The sequence below is a fragment of the Abramis brama genome (genome assembly GCF_963993115.1).
Source record: "Abramis brama genome assembly, chromosome: 6".
Classification (NCBI taxonomy): Eukaryota; Metazoa; Chordata; class Actinopteri; order Cypriniformes; family Leuciscidae; genus Abramis; species Abramis brama.
The window spans coordinates 17136936-17153727 of NC_139968.1; the positions used below are offsets into that span (position 1 = coordinate 17136936).

The window sequence follows — 16792 nt, forward strand, 5'->3', positions numbered from 1 at the left end:
TTGTGCGAACTGATTTTATTTTACAATAATACTCAGTATTCATAAAAGTTTTTTTTTTTACACTTAACAATAAGGTTCACAATTTATTATTTATTTATGAAACATGTATATAATATGGTGAACGAGAGGGGACATGTTCGGTTTGCATAGTTTTGTCGTGGTCACGACATATTAATTTGTGGGAACGTGATAATATGTCATGGCCAAAATATCATTTTGTCGAGGTAACAACAAAATTTGGTAACACTTTAGAATACTGTATCTTACTTACTGCATAACTAATAAGGAATTATTGAAGAACTAATAGGTAATTCTTCATTAACTACTTCTTTACTACTGTTAACTACTAAGGAAGATGTGTTAACTAATCAGTATGTAATATAATTTTATGATTGTGTTAAGTATCAGTTAGTTAATCAATAACTAATGAATTATGTCATATATCCTGAAGAACTACTATTAATTATCTACTAATTAAGGTTCAAGAAAAATAACTTTGAAGTAACTACTAATGAACAGTCATAGTTATCGGTACTACAATAATCCAGGTTTTTTTCAGTGGAGTGGTGGATGAAGTACACAAATCAAGAACTTGAGTAAAAGTATGGATACCCCAATAAAATATGACTTCAGTAAAATTATAATTAGGCCTATTCATTTTCAAATTAACCTTAAAAGTACAAATGTAATTAATTTTTAAAGTACTTAAAAAGTAAAAAGCACTGAACAATATTTTTTAGTTTTTTAGACAGTTTTAGTCATTCAGCACTAATAAGAAAGATAAGTGGAGAACAGAGACCGGGTGATTACACTTGGAATAGTTTTTATCTGAGTTCCAAGAGTTTTCAGATACGCAAAATGAACACACGGATCGATTAACCGTGACAAAAACAAAATAAAATAAGCTGTATTAAGAAATATCCTTATCTGAAATAAAGGAAGATATCATGTACCCTAAACGAGTCATTGTCATGTATTTTACAAAGGTTAAGATGATTACACATGATAGTGTTTTTTTTAACAGTAAGTTCGATTTGAGTGGGAAGTATGTGGTAATTCTTTATTAATTACTAATGGGTTCCCTATATTTTCACTTTAGAATACTGTTTCAAGTTCTAAGTAATTCCTGAAGAATTATCTAATAATTATTTATTAATTACTAATAAGTTCCCTATATTTTCACATTTAGAATCCTGTTTCAAGTTATAAGTAGACTAATTCCTGGATAATTATTTGGTAATTCTTTATTAATTACTAATGGGTTCCCTATATTTTCACTTTAGAATACTGTTTCAGGTTCTAAGTAATTCCTGAAGAATTATCTAACAATTATTTATTAATTACTAATAAGTTCCCTACATGTTCAGTTTCCCTCAGTCGTTGCCTCAAATACATGAATTTATTCAATGGCATTCTATGCTGAGCAATACAGACACACACACACACACACACACACACAGTACTGTATATACAATATAAAAACTAATCTGAGGTTAGTTAAGGCAAGGCACTTGAGTGGGGTTCCTTTCTGAAGTTTATTTCTTACAGAACACACTCACAAAACCACTTAGGCCAAAACCTCTTTAACATTTATATGCATTTGTTAAAATTGTATTTTCTTATATTAATAACATTAGTAAATAAGGAAGGTCACAACTCAATGTAGTTTTGTATGACTGTTCAGTAGTTACTTCTTAGTTATTTTTCTTGAACCTTAAATAGTAGATAATTAATAGTAGTTCTTCAGGAGATATGACATAATTCATTAGTTATTGATTAACTAACTGATACTTAACACAATCATAAAATTATATTACATACTGATTAGTTAACACATCTTCCTTAGTAGTTAACAGTAGTAAAGAAGTAGTTAATGAAGAATTACCTATTAGTTCTTCAATAATTCCTTATTAGTTATGCAGTAAGTAAGATACAGTATTCTAAAGTGTTACCCAAAATTTTTATGTTGTGGCCACGTGATGTGAAGTCGTGGCTTTAAGATCCTATTTTAAAGGGAAGGACATATTTTTCTTGTGGCCATGAATTCTTGATTCTTGAGGGAACAACATTAACTGTATTTATTGTGGCCATGAGTTTAATGTGTAAACAAACCTGTGTGACCATAGCAACATGGGAATATCGGAAATGGATATTGTTAATAAATGAAAATTTTATTTCAATAGTTTATTTGCAATAAATGTTAAAAGATTTTGTAAGAACATAAAATAATATAGGCCTACAAGAAAACATTTTCATCCATCCCATCCCACAGCCTTTTAAATCCATTCAATGATCGTGTCTTTTTTATTTAATATTTGTATATTAGGGTATTATTATTATTATTATTATTATTATTATTAAAGGGCACCTATTATGACTCTTTTCACAAGATGTAAAATAAGTCTCTGATGTCCCCAGAGTATGTATGTGAAGTTTTAGCTCAAAATACCCAACAGATCATTTTTTACAGCATGTTTAAATTGTCATTTTTTGGGGCTCAGAAAAACGTGCTGTTTTAGTGTGTATCCCTTTAAATGCAAATTAACTGCTGCTGCCGGCCCAGGGGGCGGAGCCTCACGAGCTCGCGCTCAGAAGAACAATCTCAACAGAAACTCTCAGTTGCGGTGTTCATTTCGACTCGGGAGTCGGACAATAATGCCCACAGAGCCAGAGAATATATGCTGTATAGAGATAGAACAGGTATAGTTTAGTTTAATTATGGTTATAATTTATTTGTCATCTGCTTTTATCCACTATTAATACAAGCCTGCTGTAGCAAACCCCGTCCGAATGATGACCAAAATATACTGTGATGAGTTCAGTGAAGTTTATCACACAAAAGATGAGCGTTAGTTTTACTCCAGAGAATCACAGTAAGAGCTGAATAAACATAGTATAAGAAGTGCGCATTAAAGTCTTATCCATAAACTCTCTCTCTCTCCCTTTCCTTATCATCAACATACACAGCGAAGTACACAAAACACTCTTACAACTAACAGTAAACAAATATATACACACCTTCTCAGTGGGTGCTAAATAAACTGGTAAACCTTATATCCGTAAAACGACTCGATGAGCTGTCATAAAATGCGCGCTCTCACTTTCATTTCTGCCGTGGTCAGTAACGTTAGTCCTGTCGCTCCGGAGAGTGTAAGCTGGATCACGAATAGTACAGATCCATCCTCGAGTAACAACGAGAGTAAATGAAGACTGCTATGTTCATTCTTACATCCAACAACAACACACCTCAATCGCTTAGGAGACATTCTTGTCTACAGCGGCTCAAGCGTCGAACAATGGTGGACTCTGTGTCCAGCTCACTCAGGGCGGGTCTATGCTCAAACTGCAGTGTCAATCAAGGAGTCGTGGGAGGGGCCTGTGCAATTCTACGTCACATTGCACCGAATCTGAGAACAGCTCATTCTGAGACAGTGCTTATGATTTATTGAGATTACCACTGGGTGGATTTTTATCATTCTAGGGTAGTTTTGCTCACACACTGCCAACACACATTTATGTTCAAACACCATGTAAAAGTGAATTTTGCATAATAGGTGCCCTTTAAATAGGCTACTGTATATAGGCCCCTATAGACCCTTTTACTGTTTGTACACAATGATGACGTATGCGCGCGCATATTGGCAACGGAAGTATGGCGAGAATCAGCAGCGTGTCAAGCTACGCGAGCGGATAAAACAACAGACGCGAGCATTTTTTATTATGTCCTCGCTCCAATCAACACGTTTAATCGCCTGCAGCCACTATTCTGAAACGGCCGTGATACTGTCGGAATCCTATAAAACTTAAGCCCCTTGGTGGAATATCGATTAGTGCAACCGTAAACGCAACAACCAGACATTTTGATGCTGGGAAACCGTTTTGATAAACTTTCGGAGGTGCCAACACGTTAGAGCCAGTGGGGAAAAACACCACTTCCGTTGCCAAAATGCGCGTGCAATTATTTGATCACGTGGGCTGTAAAAGGGTCTATAGCCTATTGATTACTAGCTGAGATAGAATGAAATATATAGCCTAATATGTGACCCTGGACCACAAAACATGGGTCAATTTTCCTAAATTGAGATTTATACATCACATGAAAGCTGAATAAATAAGCTTTGTTAGGATAGGACAATATTTGGCTGAGATACAACTATTTGAAAATCTGGAATCTGAGGGTGCAAAAAAATTGAGAAAATCTCCTTTAAAGTTGTCAAATTATGTTCGTGATTGTGCTGCATTCACTCACACAAATAAATGTTTTATATATTTACGGTAGGAAATGTACAAAACATCTTCATGGAACATGATCTTTACTTAACAGCCTAATGATTTTTGGCATAAAAGAAAAATCGATAATTTTGACCCATACAATGTATTGTTGGCTATTGCGACAAATATACCTGTGCGACATGTGACTGGTTTTGTGATCCAGGGTCACATATGATAAATTCCTGTAAAGTGAACTTCCTGAATAATTTCCATAAGTGCGCCTACAGAAATTGAGTCATAGAATTGTTGGCATGACTGTCGGGCACAGTATTTACAAAACATAGGCTCACCTCTTTGATACTGTAGATAATACAGAACGTTAATTGGGTAACGGGTAAATGTGGTAATCCTGACATATATATATGTCAGGATTGTGTTTTGTTGTCTTTTTGTTCCTATGTGTTTATTGTGCTTCATTTCAGTTTAGCCTTGATTGTTTCCTAGTTAGTCTCCTTGGTAAGTGATTATGTCCACCTGTCTATCATTATGTTTTCCCTGTTTAATTATATACAGGTGGATGCTGCTGGATGGCAGAGGCAGGCTAAATACACATTAATTGCGCAGATATTAACATAAATAAATACATAATCTCTGTATTAAATACATAATACATTACATAGTCTCCAATGCCATCTCTCTCATGTTCGTCCATCCTCGGGATGCTGCTGTTCTTCTTTGCGTGATTTTCCCCCTCCCAAACTACTTCAGCGGAGCCTACACCAAACACTGATCTCTAAACCTACCCGTCATTGTAACCTTAACCAATGAAATTAGCTGCAGGGCAGGATTTCTGCTTAACTGGTTTGCGCCCAGTGGGATTTAAAAAAAAAAAATTATAGATTAAAAATACGGGAGAAATACGGGAAAATATTTAAACGGGATGATAGCGGGACAGCAAGGTAAAATACGGGAGAATCCCGGGAAAAAACGGGAGGGTTGACAGGTATGCTGTAGTACTTTAAAATCTTGAATTAAATATATTTGCAAACATTTATGTTGGTTCAGTTCTGTTTACCCCAAGGGAGGTTATTGCTGCTCTCCCTGCTCTTATCCATGCTAGGCTGCATGGATGTGCAGGGAGTTCTCGCCCAGAACGGAACCATACCGCCAATCCAAACTGTATGCTAATTGGCAATCGTATTTGACGGTAGTGGTCCTGACAGAAATATATTTCGAGCTACATCGACAACTTTGAGGGTGAATATTCTCTCATATCATGCGAAATCCGACTAGCGAATTGGTTTCTAAAATCATTGTCTCCATTTCTGAGAAAATTAATTTTATGAAGGTTTTGCCGCTAGTACACTTCGCTATAGAACACGCTATGCGGAAGTAAAGACGCTGGCTGAGATTCTACCGGAAATACGTCAGCAGCGTTCGTGCATAGAGCATATAGGCAGAACGAATGCCTACTGCTACATATGTGCATAGAAAAACGATCCCCGAAAATCATTTTGGGTGGGAATTAATGTAAACACAGATATCGGATACCAGTCCTGTTTAAAGTGAATGTGAACAGGCGTGCCAAGAAATCGCATTTGGTCAAAAGATCGGATCTGTGCATTAAGACTTGCAGTTTAAATGCAGCTGATGATTGACAGTTAGCATACAGTTTGGATTGGCGGTATGGTTCTGTTCTGGTCAAGAACTCCCTGCCCATCCATGCAACCTAGCAATAATAACCTAGGTAATTAGGTCCTGAGCAACGCGATAAAGCTGCTGATAATACTGAATGGGCCCTATATAAGGATGCTGTGATAGTTGTCGTATTCCTATAGGTAGACGTGGGTCAGCTGATCCCTTACTAAATTATGAACAGCTGTGATGAAGATTAGTGTCCATGGAAACTGATGAGTTGTGAGAAACTCAAACAAAGGACACGTGACAATGAATACAAACTAAAAGTCCATGAAAACGAAAATGAATATGTGTAACACTAATTGGCTTGAAAGATTACTTAAGTCAGTTTTAGTGTTTGTGTGTGTGTGTGGGGGGGGGGGGGGGGGGGGTATTTATTGTCTATGAAAATATTATTTAATATTTGAATAATATATCACATATTTTCCAGGGAACTATCACTGTTGACTTTTAAATACTAAGTGCCAAGCTCAATGCAGTCTACTGCTGTTGAACATTTGTTTAAATTACTAAAATTACTTTCATTAACAATTATAAAACTGTCAACAGATCACTCCACGTCTAGTTCCAAAGTTCAATCAAAGTTATTTCACCAGTCTTTACATCAGATGAATAAACTAATATGAACTTTAACATTAGATTAAGGGCCAGGGTAACCTAACCCAAAACTGATAACTAAGATTTGCCTTCAAGCCAGGGCTGTTAACCACAATTAATATTTGTATAAAAAAATGTACAATAATATGGAATATGTTTACTGTAATATACCTCTATAACTAATTTTATTGCTTCAGCATTATTTTATATGATATAATTGAATCATATATAAAAGACAGGCCTTTTTTAATATAAAAGACAAATGATCCGCATGATTTCACTTTGGACATTGGCTGAAGAATGACATGATAACAGGCCAGGGTAACCTAACCTCTACTGATAATTATGTTCAAATAAGTTGACAGAAGTCTTGTCTTTTGTACAATTTGATATTCCCTTAAAAATAATAATTAATTTAAGAATTAATACTTGGTCAGCAAAAAACTACTATAAAAGGTCTGTTTCTCTGAGGAGTTCTTCACATACCATCAGCCATGAGAGCTGTTGTGCTTGCCCTGACTGTAGCCCTTGTGGGTAAGTCGAAATATATTTATACACATTTCTTCTTCTTCTCTTTTGAGCTCTTTAGAAAAAAATCTTTAAAAAATTTGAACTTGAAAACTAAATTAAAAACAGATTTTCACTGAATATTTATTCCATTTCTTTCAGCGACTCAACAGATCAACCTTGGTAAGTAATATGATATGGCAAATTATTTTTAAGTGGTAATTTAGAATGCATTATTGCTTAAAAGTAATGACCAGTAAAAGTAACTGACTACGATCACAAATTCTGTACACTTTTCAGTTCCTGAGTTTGCCCCTGATAAGACCTATGTGTACAAGTATGAGGCTCTGCTCTTGGGTGGTCTTCCTCAAGAAGGTCTGGCCAGAGCAGGAATAAAAGTCAGCAGCAAGGTTCACCTCAGTGCTGTGACAGAGAACACCTTCATGATGAAGGTAATGACCATTGAGAACTGTAAAAACTGTAGGTGTTCCACACTGACAAAAAAAAAAAAAAAAAAAGTGTTAGCAAGATCAAGTTACAATAGCAGCAATACCCTCATTTAAAGTAAAAATGTTTCCTTACAGCTCATGGATCCTCTGCTCCACGAGTATGCTGGCATTTGGCCCAAGGATCCATTTGTTCCTGCCACTAAGCTCACCTCAGCTCTGGCTGCTCAGCTTCAGATTCCCATCAAGTTTGAGTATGCTAATGGTGTGGTTGGAAAGGTATTCGCCCCCGCAGGAGTCTCCCCTACAGTACTGAACCTGCACAGAGGAATCCTCAACATCCTTCAGCTCAACCTCAAGAAGACCCAGAACATCTATGAGCTGCAAGAGGTGAGAAAGTGATCCTATTACACTTGATCCATTTTGAGTTCTGCAATCTAATTTCTTTACTTGTTCTTCAAGGCTGGAGTTCAGGGAGTGTGCAGGACCCACTACATCATCAATGAGGATCCAAAGGCCAACCACATTATTGTCACCAAGTCTAAGGATTTGAGCCACTGCCAGGAGAGAATCATGAAGGACATCGGTTTGGCATACACTGAGAGGTGTGCTGAATGCACAGAGGTAATGAAAAAGACGAGAAAGAATTGAAATATTTACTCAATATATTGAAAATGCCAAGAGTCAAGTGATAACGTACCTTTATCCCAACAGAGGGTCAAGAGTCTGATTGAAACTGCATCTTACAACTACATCATGAAACCATCTGCCGCCGGTGTACTGATCGCAGAAGCAACAGTTGAGGAAGTGCATCAGTTTTCACCCTTCAATGAGATCCATGGTGCTGCCCAGATGGAAGCAAAGTAAGATTGATCATCTGTGAGATTTCTCTTAAAAATATGAAGTAAAAATATTACTAAGAAATAAAGAAATATTTTTTTTTCAGACAAACCTTGACTTTTGTTGAGATGGACAAGACGCCTGTTGTTCCAATCAAAGCTGATTACTTGGCCCGTGGATCCCTGCAGTATGAGTTTTCAACTGAAATTCTTCAGACCCCCATTCAACTCCTGAAGATCAGTGATGCACCAGCCCAGGTATAATTCATTACTTAACATCTTTAACAGTCTCCAAGTCAAAGCCTTTGATCCATGAAGACATCATCTGAGTGTTGCCCTTACTTTTTCTAGATTATTGAGGTCTTAAAGCACCTTGTTGAAAACAATGTAGCCCTGGTCCATGATGATGCTCCACTTAAGTTTGTTGAGCTCATCCAGCTCCTGCGTGTTGCCACCTTGGAGAATATTGAGGCTATCTGGGCTCAGTTCAAGGACAAACCAGTTTACAGGTACAATATTTTAGCAATAAGAAATATAGTTTAAGGGCAATTTTTTATTATGAATATATTTAAACAATGAATCTGTTAGGCGCTGGCTTCTGGATGCTCTTCCTGCTGTTGGCACACCAGTCATTGTAAAATTCATCAAGGAGAAGTATCTGGCTGGTGAACTTTCCATTCCTGAGTTCATTCAGGCTCTTGTAGTTGCTCTGCAAATGGTCACTGCTGATTTGGACACCATCCAGTTGACAGCTGTGGGTATATCTTACTATACTCAAAGTGCTGTTATTCAAATATGACCAAAATCAGATTAATAATTTCTGTATGTTGCTGAATAGAGTTTGGCTATGCACGAGAAAATCGCCACAATCCCAGCTCTTCGTGAAGTCGTCATGCTTGGATATGGTTCCATGATTGCCAAACACTGTGTTGCAGTTCCCACTTGCTCCTCCGAGCTCCTCAAGGTAAACACCTCAAGATATCCACAAATTTCTGTCATGGATATACTATAATATTTGATATTTGTCTAACTGTATGTGCCTCAAACTCCTCAGCCCATCCATGATATTGCTGCAGAGGCCATTTCTAAGAATGACATTCCTGAAATCACTTTGGCTCTGAAAGTTCTGGGCAATGCTGGTCACCCTGCTAGTCTTAAACCCATCATGAAGCTCCTACCTGGACTGAGAACTGCAGCTAATTCTCTGCCTCTTAGAGTCCAGGTTGATGCCATCTTGGCCCTGAGGAACATTGCCAAGAAAGAGCCCAAACTGGTAAGTGTCAGACATTGTAGGAATTTATTACTGTAAAAGATTACACAAATTTTCATTCAATAATATACCAATGTTTCCTGCCTCAGGTTCAGCCAGTGGCCCTGCAGCTTGTATTGGACAGGGCTCTCCACCCTGAAGTGCGTATGGTTGCTTGTATTGTGTTGTTTGAGTCCAAGCCCTCAGTGGCTCTCGTCTCCAATCTTGCTGGTGCTTTGAAGACTGAGACTAACATGCATGTTGCGAGCTTTGCCTATTCACACATCAAGTCCTTGACCAGAATCACTGCACCTGATATGGCATCTGTGTAAGAATAACAAATCATTTTTCACATATTTAAATTTAACACACCAATTGAGCACAAGCCAGAGGTAACCATGGTTGTCTATTTCAGTGCGGGTGCAGCTAATGTTGCCATCAAGCTCATGAGTCGCAAACTGGACAGGCTTAGCTTCCGTTTCAGCAGAGCCATTCAGCTGGACTTCTATCATAGTGAGTCTTGCCATTTTTGAGAGAGAGCTAAAACATGGTTTCTTGGGTGTTTCTTAAAATGTGTAAAAAAAAAATTCTGACACATTAAATGTATTCTTACCTCTTTCCCTGTGCAGCTCCTCTTATGATTGGAGCTGCTGGTAGTGCCTACATGATCAATGATGCCGCAACCATCCTGCCCAGAGCTGTTGTAGCTAAAGCACGTGCTTACCTGGCTGGAGCTGTTGCTGATGTTCTTGAGGTGGGACAACCTAGACTTAAAAAAACTGATTCATGGTTTTAAAATAGTTTCAGTCTTCATTCAATTGATCCTTTCAAACAGATTGGTGTGAGAACTGAAGGAATCCAGGAGGCTCTTCTGCAGTCTCCTGCTGCAGATGAAAGTGTTGACCGTATCACAAAGATCAAGCGCACACTGAGAGCTGTAAGTTTTCATGTCCAGTGTACAGTATAATTCTGTACTTTTAAGTAATATTATAAACATGATATAGGCAAAATGTATATAACTTCTCTATTTTAACACCTCAAGCTCACAAACTGGAAGGCCTTTCCAACCAATCAGCCATTGGCTTCAGCCTATATCAAATTACTTGGACAAGAAGTGGCTTATTTCAACATTGACAAGACCATAATTGAAGAAGCAATACCGGTATTGTGTTTTAGCTCATGTCTACTCTCTCATTATCATATTTTTTTGAGATCTGTCTCACAAATAATTCTCACAATTAATATTAAGTTTCTCATAAACACTATCCCCAGATGGTCACTGGACCCAAACCACGTGAACAGTTGAAGCGTGCCCTTAAAGCTTTGCAGGAAGGAGTTGCCTTCCAGTATGCCAAACCCCTGCTTGCATCTGAAGTGCGTCGTATCTTGCCAACAGCAGTTGGTTTGCCCATGGAGCTCAGTTTGTACACTGCTGCTGTCGCTGCTGCAAGTCTCAATGGTATGTTTTTTCTTAGAATTTTTTATCCTTTCCTTGGATATGAGGGTGTCACTTCGAAGTTTGATGTTGCTCTGTTCATCCCTCTAGTTAAGGCCACCATTACACCTCCTCTCCCTGAGGAGATTGAGACTATGACTCTTGAGCAGCTCAAGAAGACTGATGTTCAACTCCAGGCTGAAGCTAGACCAAGGTACACTTTTGCAGCTACATTCATGAAGATGAGATATAATGTACACAACAACAGTTATTTGTTAACAGTTAACAAACAATCTCCCTTATTCTTATTTCAGTATTGCTCTCCAGACCTTTGCTGTGATGGGAGTGAACACTGCCTTGATCCAAGCTGCTGTTATGGCAAGAGGGAAGATCCGTACAATTGTCCCTGGAAAAGTGGTTGCAAGAGCAGACATTCTCAAGGGCAACTACAAGGTGGAGGCTCTGCCTGTTGAGCTTCCTGAACACATTGCTGATGTGAGGTAATGCAATCTTAGTCAGACCAGTGTAACTAACATTCTGAATCAATTCATAAACCATTCAAAAGGTTTCTGAAATTGAGACGTGACCCATTTTCTTCTTACTTCAACAGCTTTGAGACTCTTGCTGTGGTCAGAAACATTGAAGAGCCCAACGCTGAGAGGACTGTTCCCTTAGTACCCGAGTTGGCCACTCCTGCTGATTATTTGGTAAATTTTGAACACACACATGATGGATGTGTTAGTATGCTGAACATTCATTTGCTTTAAGTTTTAAATCAGCAAGGCATGAGATATAATACTTAATTATTCTTTTCAGTCCTCTGAAATACCAGATGAGACTCCCGTGAGAGCTGCTGCTCCATTTCACAAGACTCTCTGTCTTGCTGTCCCATACATTGAAATCAAGGGGTGCATTGAGGTGCACTCTCACAATGCTGCTTTTATCAGAAACTCTCCTCTCTTCTACATAATTGGACAGCACTCAGCCCGTGCTGCACTGACAAGAGGTATTCATTCAGAGAAGATTACATTGATTAAACTAAAAAATTTGCAGACAAAATTATAATTGTCATTTTGGCTTTAGCTGAAGGTCCTGCAGTTGAAAGACTGGAGCTTGAAGTCCAAGTTGGTCCTAGAGCTGCTGAGAGACTCCTTAAGCAAATCAGTCTCATTGATGAAGAGACTCCAGAAGGAAAGGCCTTCCTGTTGAAACTGAGGGAAATCCTGGAGACTGAAGACAAAAATGCGCCCGTCTCTTCTGAAAGCAGCAGTAGCAGCCGCAGCCGCAGCAGCAGCAGCAGTTCAAGCTCCTCCATGTCCAGCTCTCGTATGAGTAAGGTGAGGACGTGGAATGTAGCGTGTTGGTTAGGTAGCCAATATTTGTGTCATAAATATATTTTTTCACTGAATCATTTTATATGTATTTTTAGACTGCCACTATCATGAAGCCCTTCAAGAAATTCCACAAAGATCGGGTAACTACTAAAAAGCCAATTTTTTATATTATTACTTTAGATTATATCGATTACTTATTACAAAACTTATTTTTGCTTGCAGTTCTTGGCACCCCATGGTGCTTCAAAGGCAGTAAGCAGTGGAAGCACTGCATCTAGCTTTGAGGCTCTCCAGAAACAGGTGAATCAATTAGTGTCATTAATAACATTAATAACCCAAAGGTGACATTTTGTACTAAAATCCACTTAAATTGATTATGGTTTATGCTTTCAGGCTAAGTTCCTCGGAAATGCTCTTCCACCTGTTTTTGCTGTCATTGCCCGTGCTGTGAGAGTTGACCAGAAGCTGCTGGGCTACCAACTTGCTGCTTACTTTGACAAGCCAACAGCAAGAGTGCAGCTCGTTGTTTCCTCCATCGCTGAAAATGACAACCTGAAGATCTGTGCTGATGGTGCCCTGCTGAGCAAGCACAAAGTCACTGTAAGACTGGAACTATTATCGAAATTAATTTCTCAAGTGAAATAATTTACATCAATACCATCCTTTGAACACAAATGTCCTTCAGGCCAAGGTTGCTTGGGGTCAAGAATGCCAACAGTATGCAGTCACTGCTAAAGCTGAAGCCGGTGTCCTGGGAGAATTCCCTGCTGCACGTCTAGAGCTGGAATGGGAGAGGCTGCCAATAATTGTCACCACATACGCCAAAAAGTAATGTTCAGCAACACTGAATGACAAATGTATTGTATAGTTTAGAAAATGGCACTGGTTTAATCTGCTTTTTTTGTGCATCCCTTCACAATTAGGCTGTCTAAGCACATCCCTATGGCGGCTTTCCAGACGGGCTTTAGACTAGAAAGAGCAACGAACAGTGAGAAAGAGATTGAACTGACTGCAGCCTTGCCAACTCAGAGATCCTTGAATGTCATTGCTAGGATTCCAGAGGTGAAATAGTTTTCCGTTAAATTATGACTCTCACAGAGATATAATAAGAAAATTCAACAAATTAATTTTCTTCCTGCTGCTCTAGATGACACTGTCAAGGATGGATATTCGTCTCCCTGTCGCTGTTCCCATCAATCCAGATGGAACTCTTTCCATTCATATCGATGAGGACATTCTCTCCTGGATCCAGAAACATTTCAAGGAAGAATAAGACATGAAGAATTACATTTAAAATTTTCAGAAGAAAATGTGAGCTGTATTTATGTAGCATTTATTGTTCTTTGACAGTTTAATTGAATACATTAACAATGTTGTGATGTGTGTAATGTAATGCAATCTAATGTTAATAAATACCCTGCAAGTCTCAGAAATGTGTGAACTGCTTTCATTTTACAATAACACTAAAAGGCCTCATCAAAAAAATATGTCTTCAGACGAGTTTTAAACATGTTTACAGTGGTAGATGATCTGACATTGGTAAACCATTCCACAACTTTGGGGCAGCAACTGAGAAAGTGCAATCTCATTTACTTTTTAAGCATAACCGAGGAATTTCTAGAAGCAGCGGATTTTGGGATCTCAGAGACCTGTGTGAGCAACTAAAATGTATAAGCTCAGAAACATATTTTTGTGCCGGTCCATGCAGATCTTTAAAAGTATACAAAAGTTACTTGTACTTTATTCTAAAATGAACTGGTAGTCAGTGCAAAGAGGCCAGAATTGGGGATATATGATCCCTCTTTCTTATTTTTGTCAGCAACCTTGCTGCCACATTTTGTTTTCTCTGAAGACGTGACAACGAAGACTGACTTACACCCAGGTACAAAACATTGCAGTAATCAAGATGTGAAGAAATAAAAACATGAATTACTTTCTCCAGATCACTGAAAGATTCGCAATTGAAAGAAACTAATCATCACAACTGAATTGATTCGTCTGTCAAACTTTAACTCTGTGTTAAGATAAAACCCAGATTCTTAACATATGTATTCAGATTGGATGACAGAGGACCTAGATTTGTTGCTATATTATTTGCACAGCTACTAGGTCAGACCGTGGAGCTCTGTTCATCTCTAATGTCTGGAAGGCCTTCTTCAAGCTCCTAGATGTGACCGCAAGTCTGTCATCGGGCAACCATCCCCAAACCAATGGGCAGACGGAAGGGAAGGTCCAGGAAATCGGGCGATTCCTCCAAACCTTCTGCTGCAGCCACCAGAACTCTTGAAGCCAGTTTCCAGCATGGGCAGAGTACGTTCAGAATTACTTGCGCCAGAGGAACACCGGCCTGACTCCTTTCCAGTGCATACTCGGATACCAACCGCCCATGTTCCAATGGTCAGGGGAACCCTCCAACGTTCCTCCAACAAGCCATCCATCGTAGAAGACAGAGGAGTCTACTCAGTTCAGTTTTGTTTGGACTCCCAACGCCGAGGTGGTCGATTGGAGTACCTTGTCGACTGGCAGGGGTACAGTCCAGAAGAGGGTTATTGGGTTCCTAGAGATGACATACTTGACCCTGATTTACTTACCTTTTTCTCTGAGAACCGTCCAAATCAGAGGGCGACCACCTTGACGTCGTGGTCCCCGGCCCTCAGGAGTGGGCCGTGGAGGGGGTATACAGTCAGGGATCCGCCACGCTCCACCTTCACTCCCTCACAAGGTTCACTCTCACCAGAGTGCTGATTACAACCACCTGTCACCAATCACCACACTCATCAGTACCCTCTACAAAATCCTGCACCACAGACACCATCATTGTCTGGTCTGAACTAGGACTAGACCCAAGTTGTGGATATTCCTTACCTGCGATACCTACCTCTGTGTTCTTTTCCTTGGCTCCAGACCTGCCTGTCTCCAGTTCTCCAACTCCCTGTAAGAGAAAACATCTAATTTATTTAGTATTCAGCGTTACACTGGTGTGTAGGTTGCGTGTGGTGCAACGTACCCGTGTTCCATTGCGTCATCATCATCGTCTTCATGGTTGTTGTCTGCCTGCAATATACTTACCATCTATCTGTTTGAATAAAGACTGTTTATTGTTACTCACTACTTCTGCAAGTCTGTGTATCCTGACAGTCCTTTTGTTTTTTTTTAGCTCATAAATTTACTATCATAGACAGATGATCTTTCCTGATATCTGAAAATAGTCAAACACACTTGTCAATATGGTGAAGGGGTGGATTCTTGAATCAACTGCCGCTTCAATATACTGTATACTTTTGAGTGGTGTGTAATTAATCAATATTTATCCTTCTAAATATTAAGAGAAGCACCCAACACATGTTAAATATTTACTCTTCTAGCTGACAATGACAGCCTAGGTCACTGAAGTCACTCAGACCTGTCTCCTACGTGACCAATTCACAAAAGTATTTACTTTACTTTTCGTCTTCAGTCACAAGAGAATAATGACGAATATTGTTTGAACCTCTTTCCTCTTTACTGAGAGAAAATACATCTTATCAGTATGTTTTGGGAAAGTTTCCTGATCAGAGCTAGAGCTCGACCAACTCCAACCTTGAAGAAGCTGTGTATTTGTGTGTGTGTGTGTGTGTCAGTATTCTTTGTTATAGGTCCTGACTTTTGTGAGGTGAGTAACTGGCACCCGGGGGAGATGAAATGACCATTATATGAACAAACTGGAGCCTAGAAATGCTGATTTGTGACCTTTGTGGGTAACTTCATGCTTAAACCAGGATCCTTATCATCCAGATAATCAATGGAGATATGCTTCTGTCCATATGTGGAAAGTTTATCTGTCTTAACCAGTCAGAATCATTCAACCTGACGTGATGACGTAGTTTAGTGACCTGTGTTAGAGTATAATTGCTGCTGTATTGAGTGTGTACTGAAAGTTACCTACAAACTCCTTGCTGAGTGTTAAAGATGATTTCTGCTGATGAAACTGCCAACTATTCTTCAGTAAAATGTTCTTCAATTGATTGCATCTTTGACTCCTGGTCTTCATTATCATATCTGGTCCTTGGGTCTTAACTGTGAATTCCCCTACAATAGTAAAGTGACAGATTAGTCACACATTGCCATCTACAGATATTTGTAAATGAATAGACTGCCCCATTGCATCTGCAGTAACATCTAAGTACTCATCTGTGTACAAATCCACTTCTTCAAATCTTCACTACTTCTTTGTTGGAAACAAAATGTCCCTGCCATTCATTTGTTTTGAGGTTCTTCAATAATTTGAATTGCATCGATATTTTGACTAAATTTAAAAGTATCTCCACCTTCACCCTGCCTTCATGTGATATCAGACAAATCACAAATAAAAGTTTCCAACTGCAAGTAAATGTAAAGTCGGAAAAAAAAGACAAAGTCAGGATTTAAAATGACAGTTTAAAATTGTAAAAATTACAAGTTGGTCAGTAAACATGTTAACATTTTTACAGTGTTTT

At 38.6% G+C, this 16792-nt stretch overlaps 1 protein-coding gene across 1 annotated transcript; it reads left to right on the plus strand.

Moving 5' to 3' along the window:
- The first annotated feature begins 6983 nt into the window (after positions 1–6983).
- On the plus strand, positions 6984–13741 carry LOC311084374 (vitellogenin-like). Its single transcript, XM_084116380.1, has 28 exons — positions 6984–7041; positions 7177–7197; positions 7315–7466; positions 7599–7850; positions 7923–8084; positions 8175–8323; positions 8407–8557; positions 8651–8808; positions 8888–9053; positions 9138–9263; positions 9354–9572; positions 9659–9876; positions 9964–10061; positions 10178–10302; positions 10384–10485; positions 10591–10710; positions 10821–11007; positions 11095–11197; positions 11298–11483; positions 11594–11690; positions 11800–11989; positions 12067–12320; positions 12413–12457; positions 12540–12617; positions 12711–12917; positions 13003–13145; positions 13241–13379; positions 13465–13741. Exons 1-28 carry the CDS (start codon positions 7002–7004, stop codon positions 13588–13590), a joined length of 4014 nt encoding a protein of 1337 aa, XP_083972506.1. The 5' UTR covers positions 6984–7001; the 3' UTR covers positions 13591–13741.
- Positions 13742–16792: the final 3051 nt, after the last annotated feature.

Bases quoted from the DNA above. Each gene is read 5' to 3' on its own strand.
- LOC311084374 (XM_084116380.1), top strand. From the start codon at position 7,002: ATGAGAGCTGTTGTGCTTGCCCTGACTGTAGCCCTTGTGG. The intron at 7,042-7,176 runs GTAAGTCGAAAT...CATTTCTTTCAG, and splicing joins CCTGACTGTAGCCCTTGTGG to CGACTCAACAGATCAACCTT. The intron at 11,484-11,593 runs GTAATGCAATCT...TTACTTCAACAG, and splicing joins GAACACATTGCTGATGTGAG to CTTTGAGACTCTTGCTGTGG.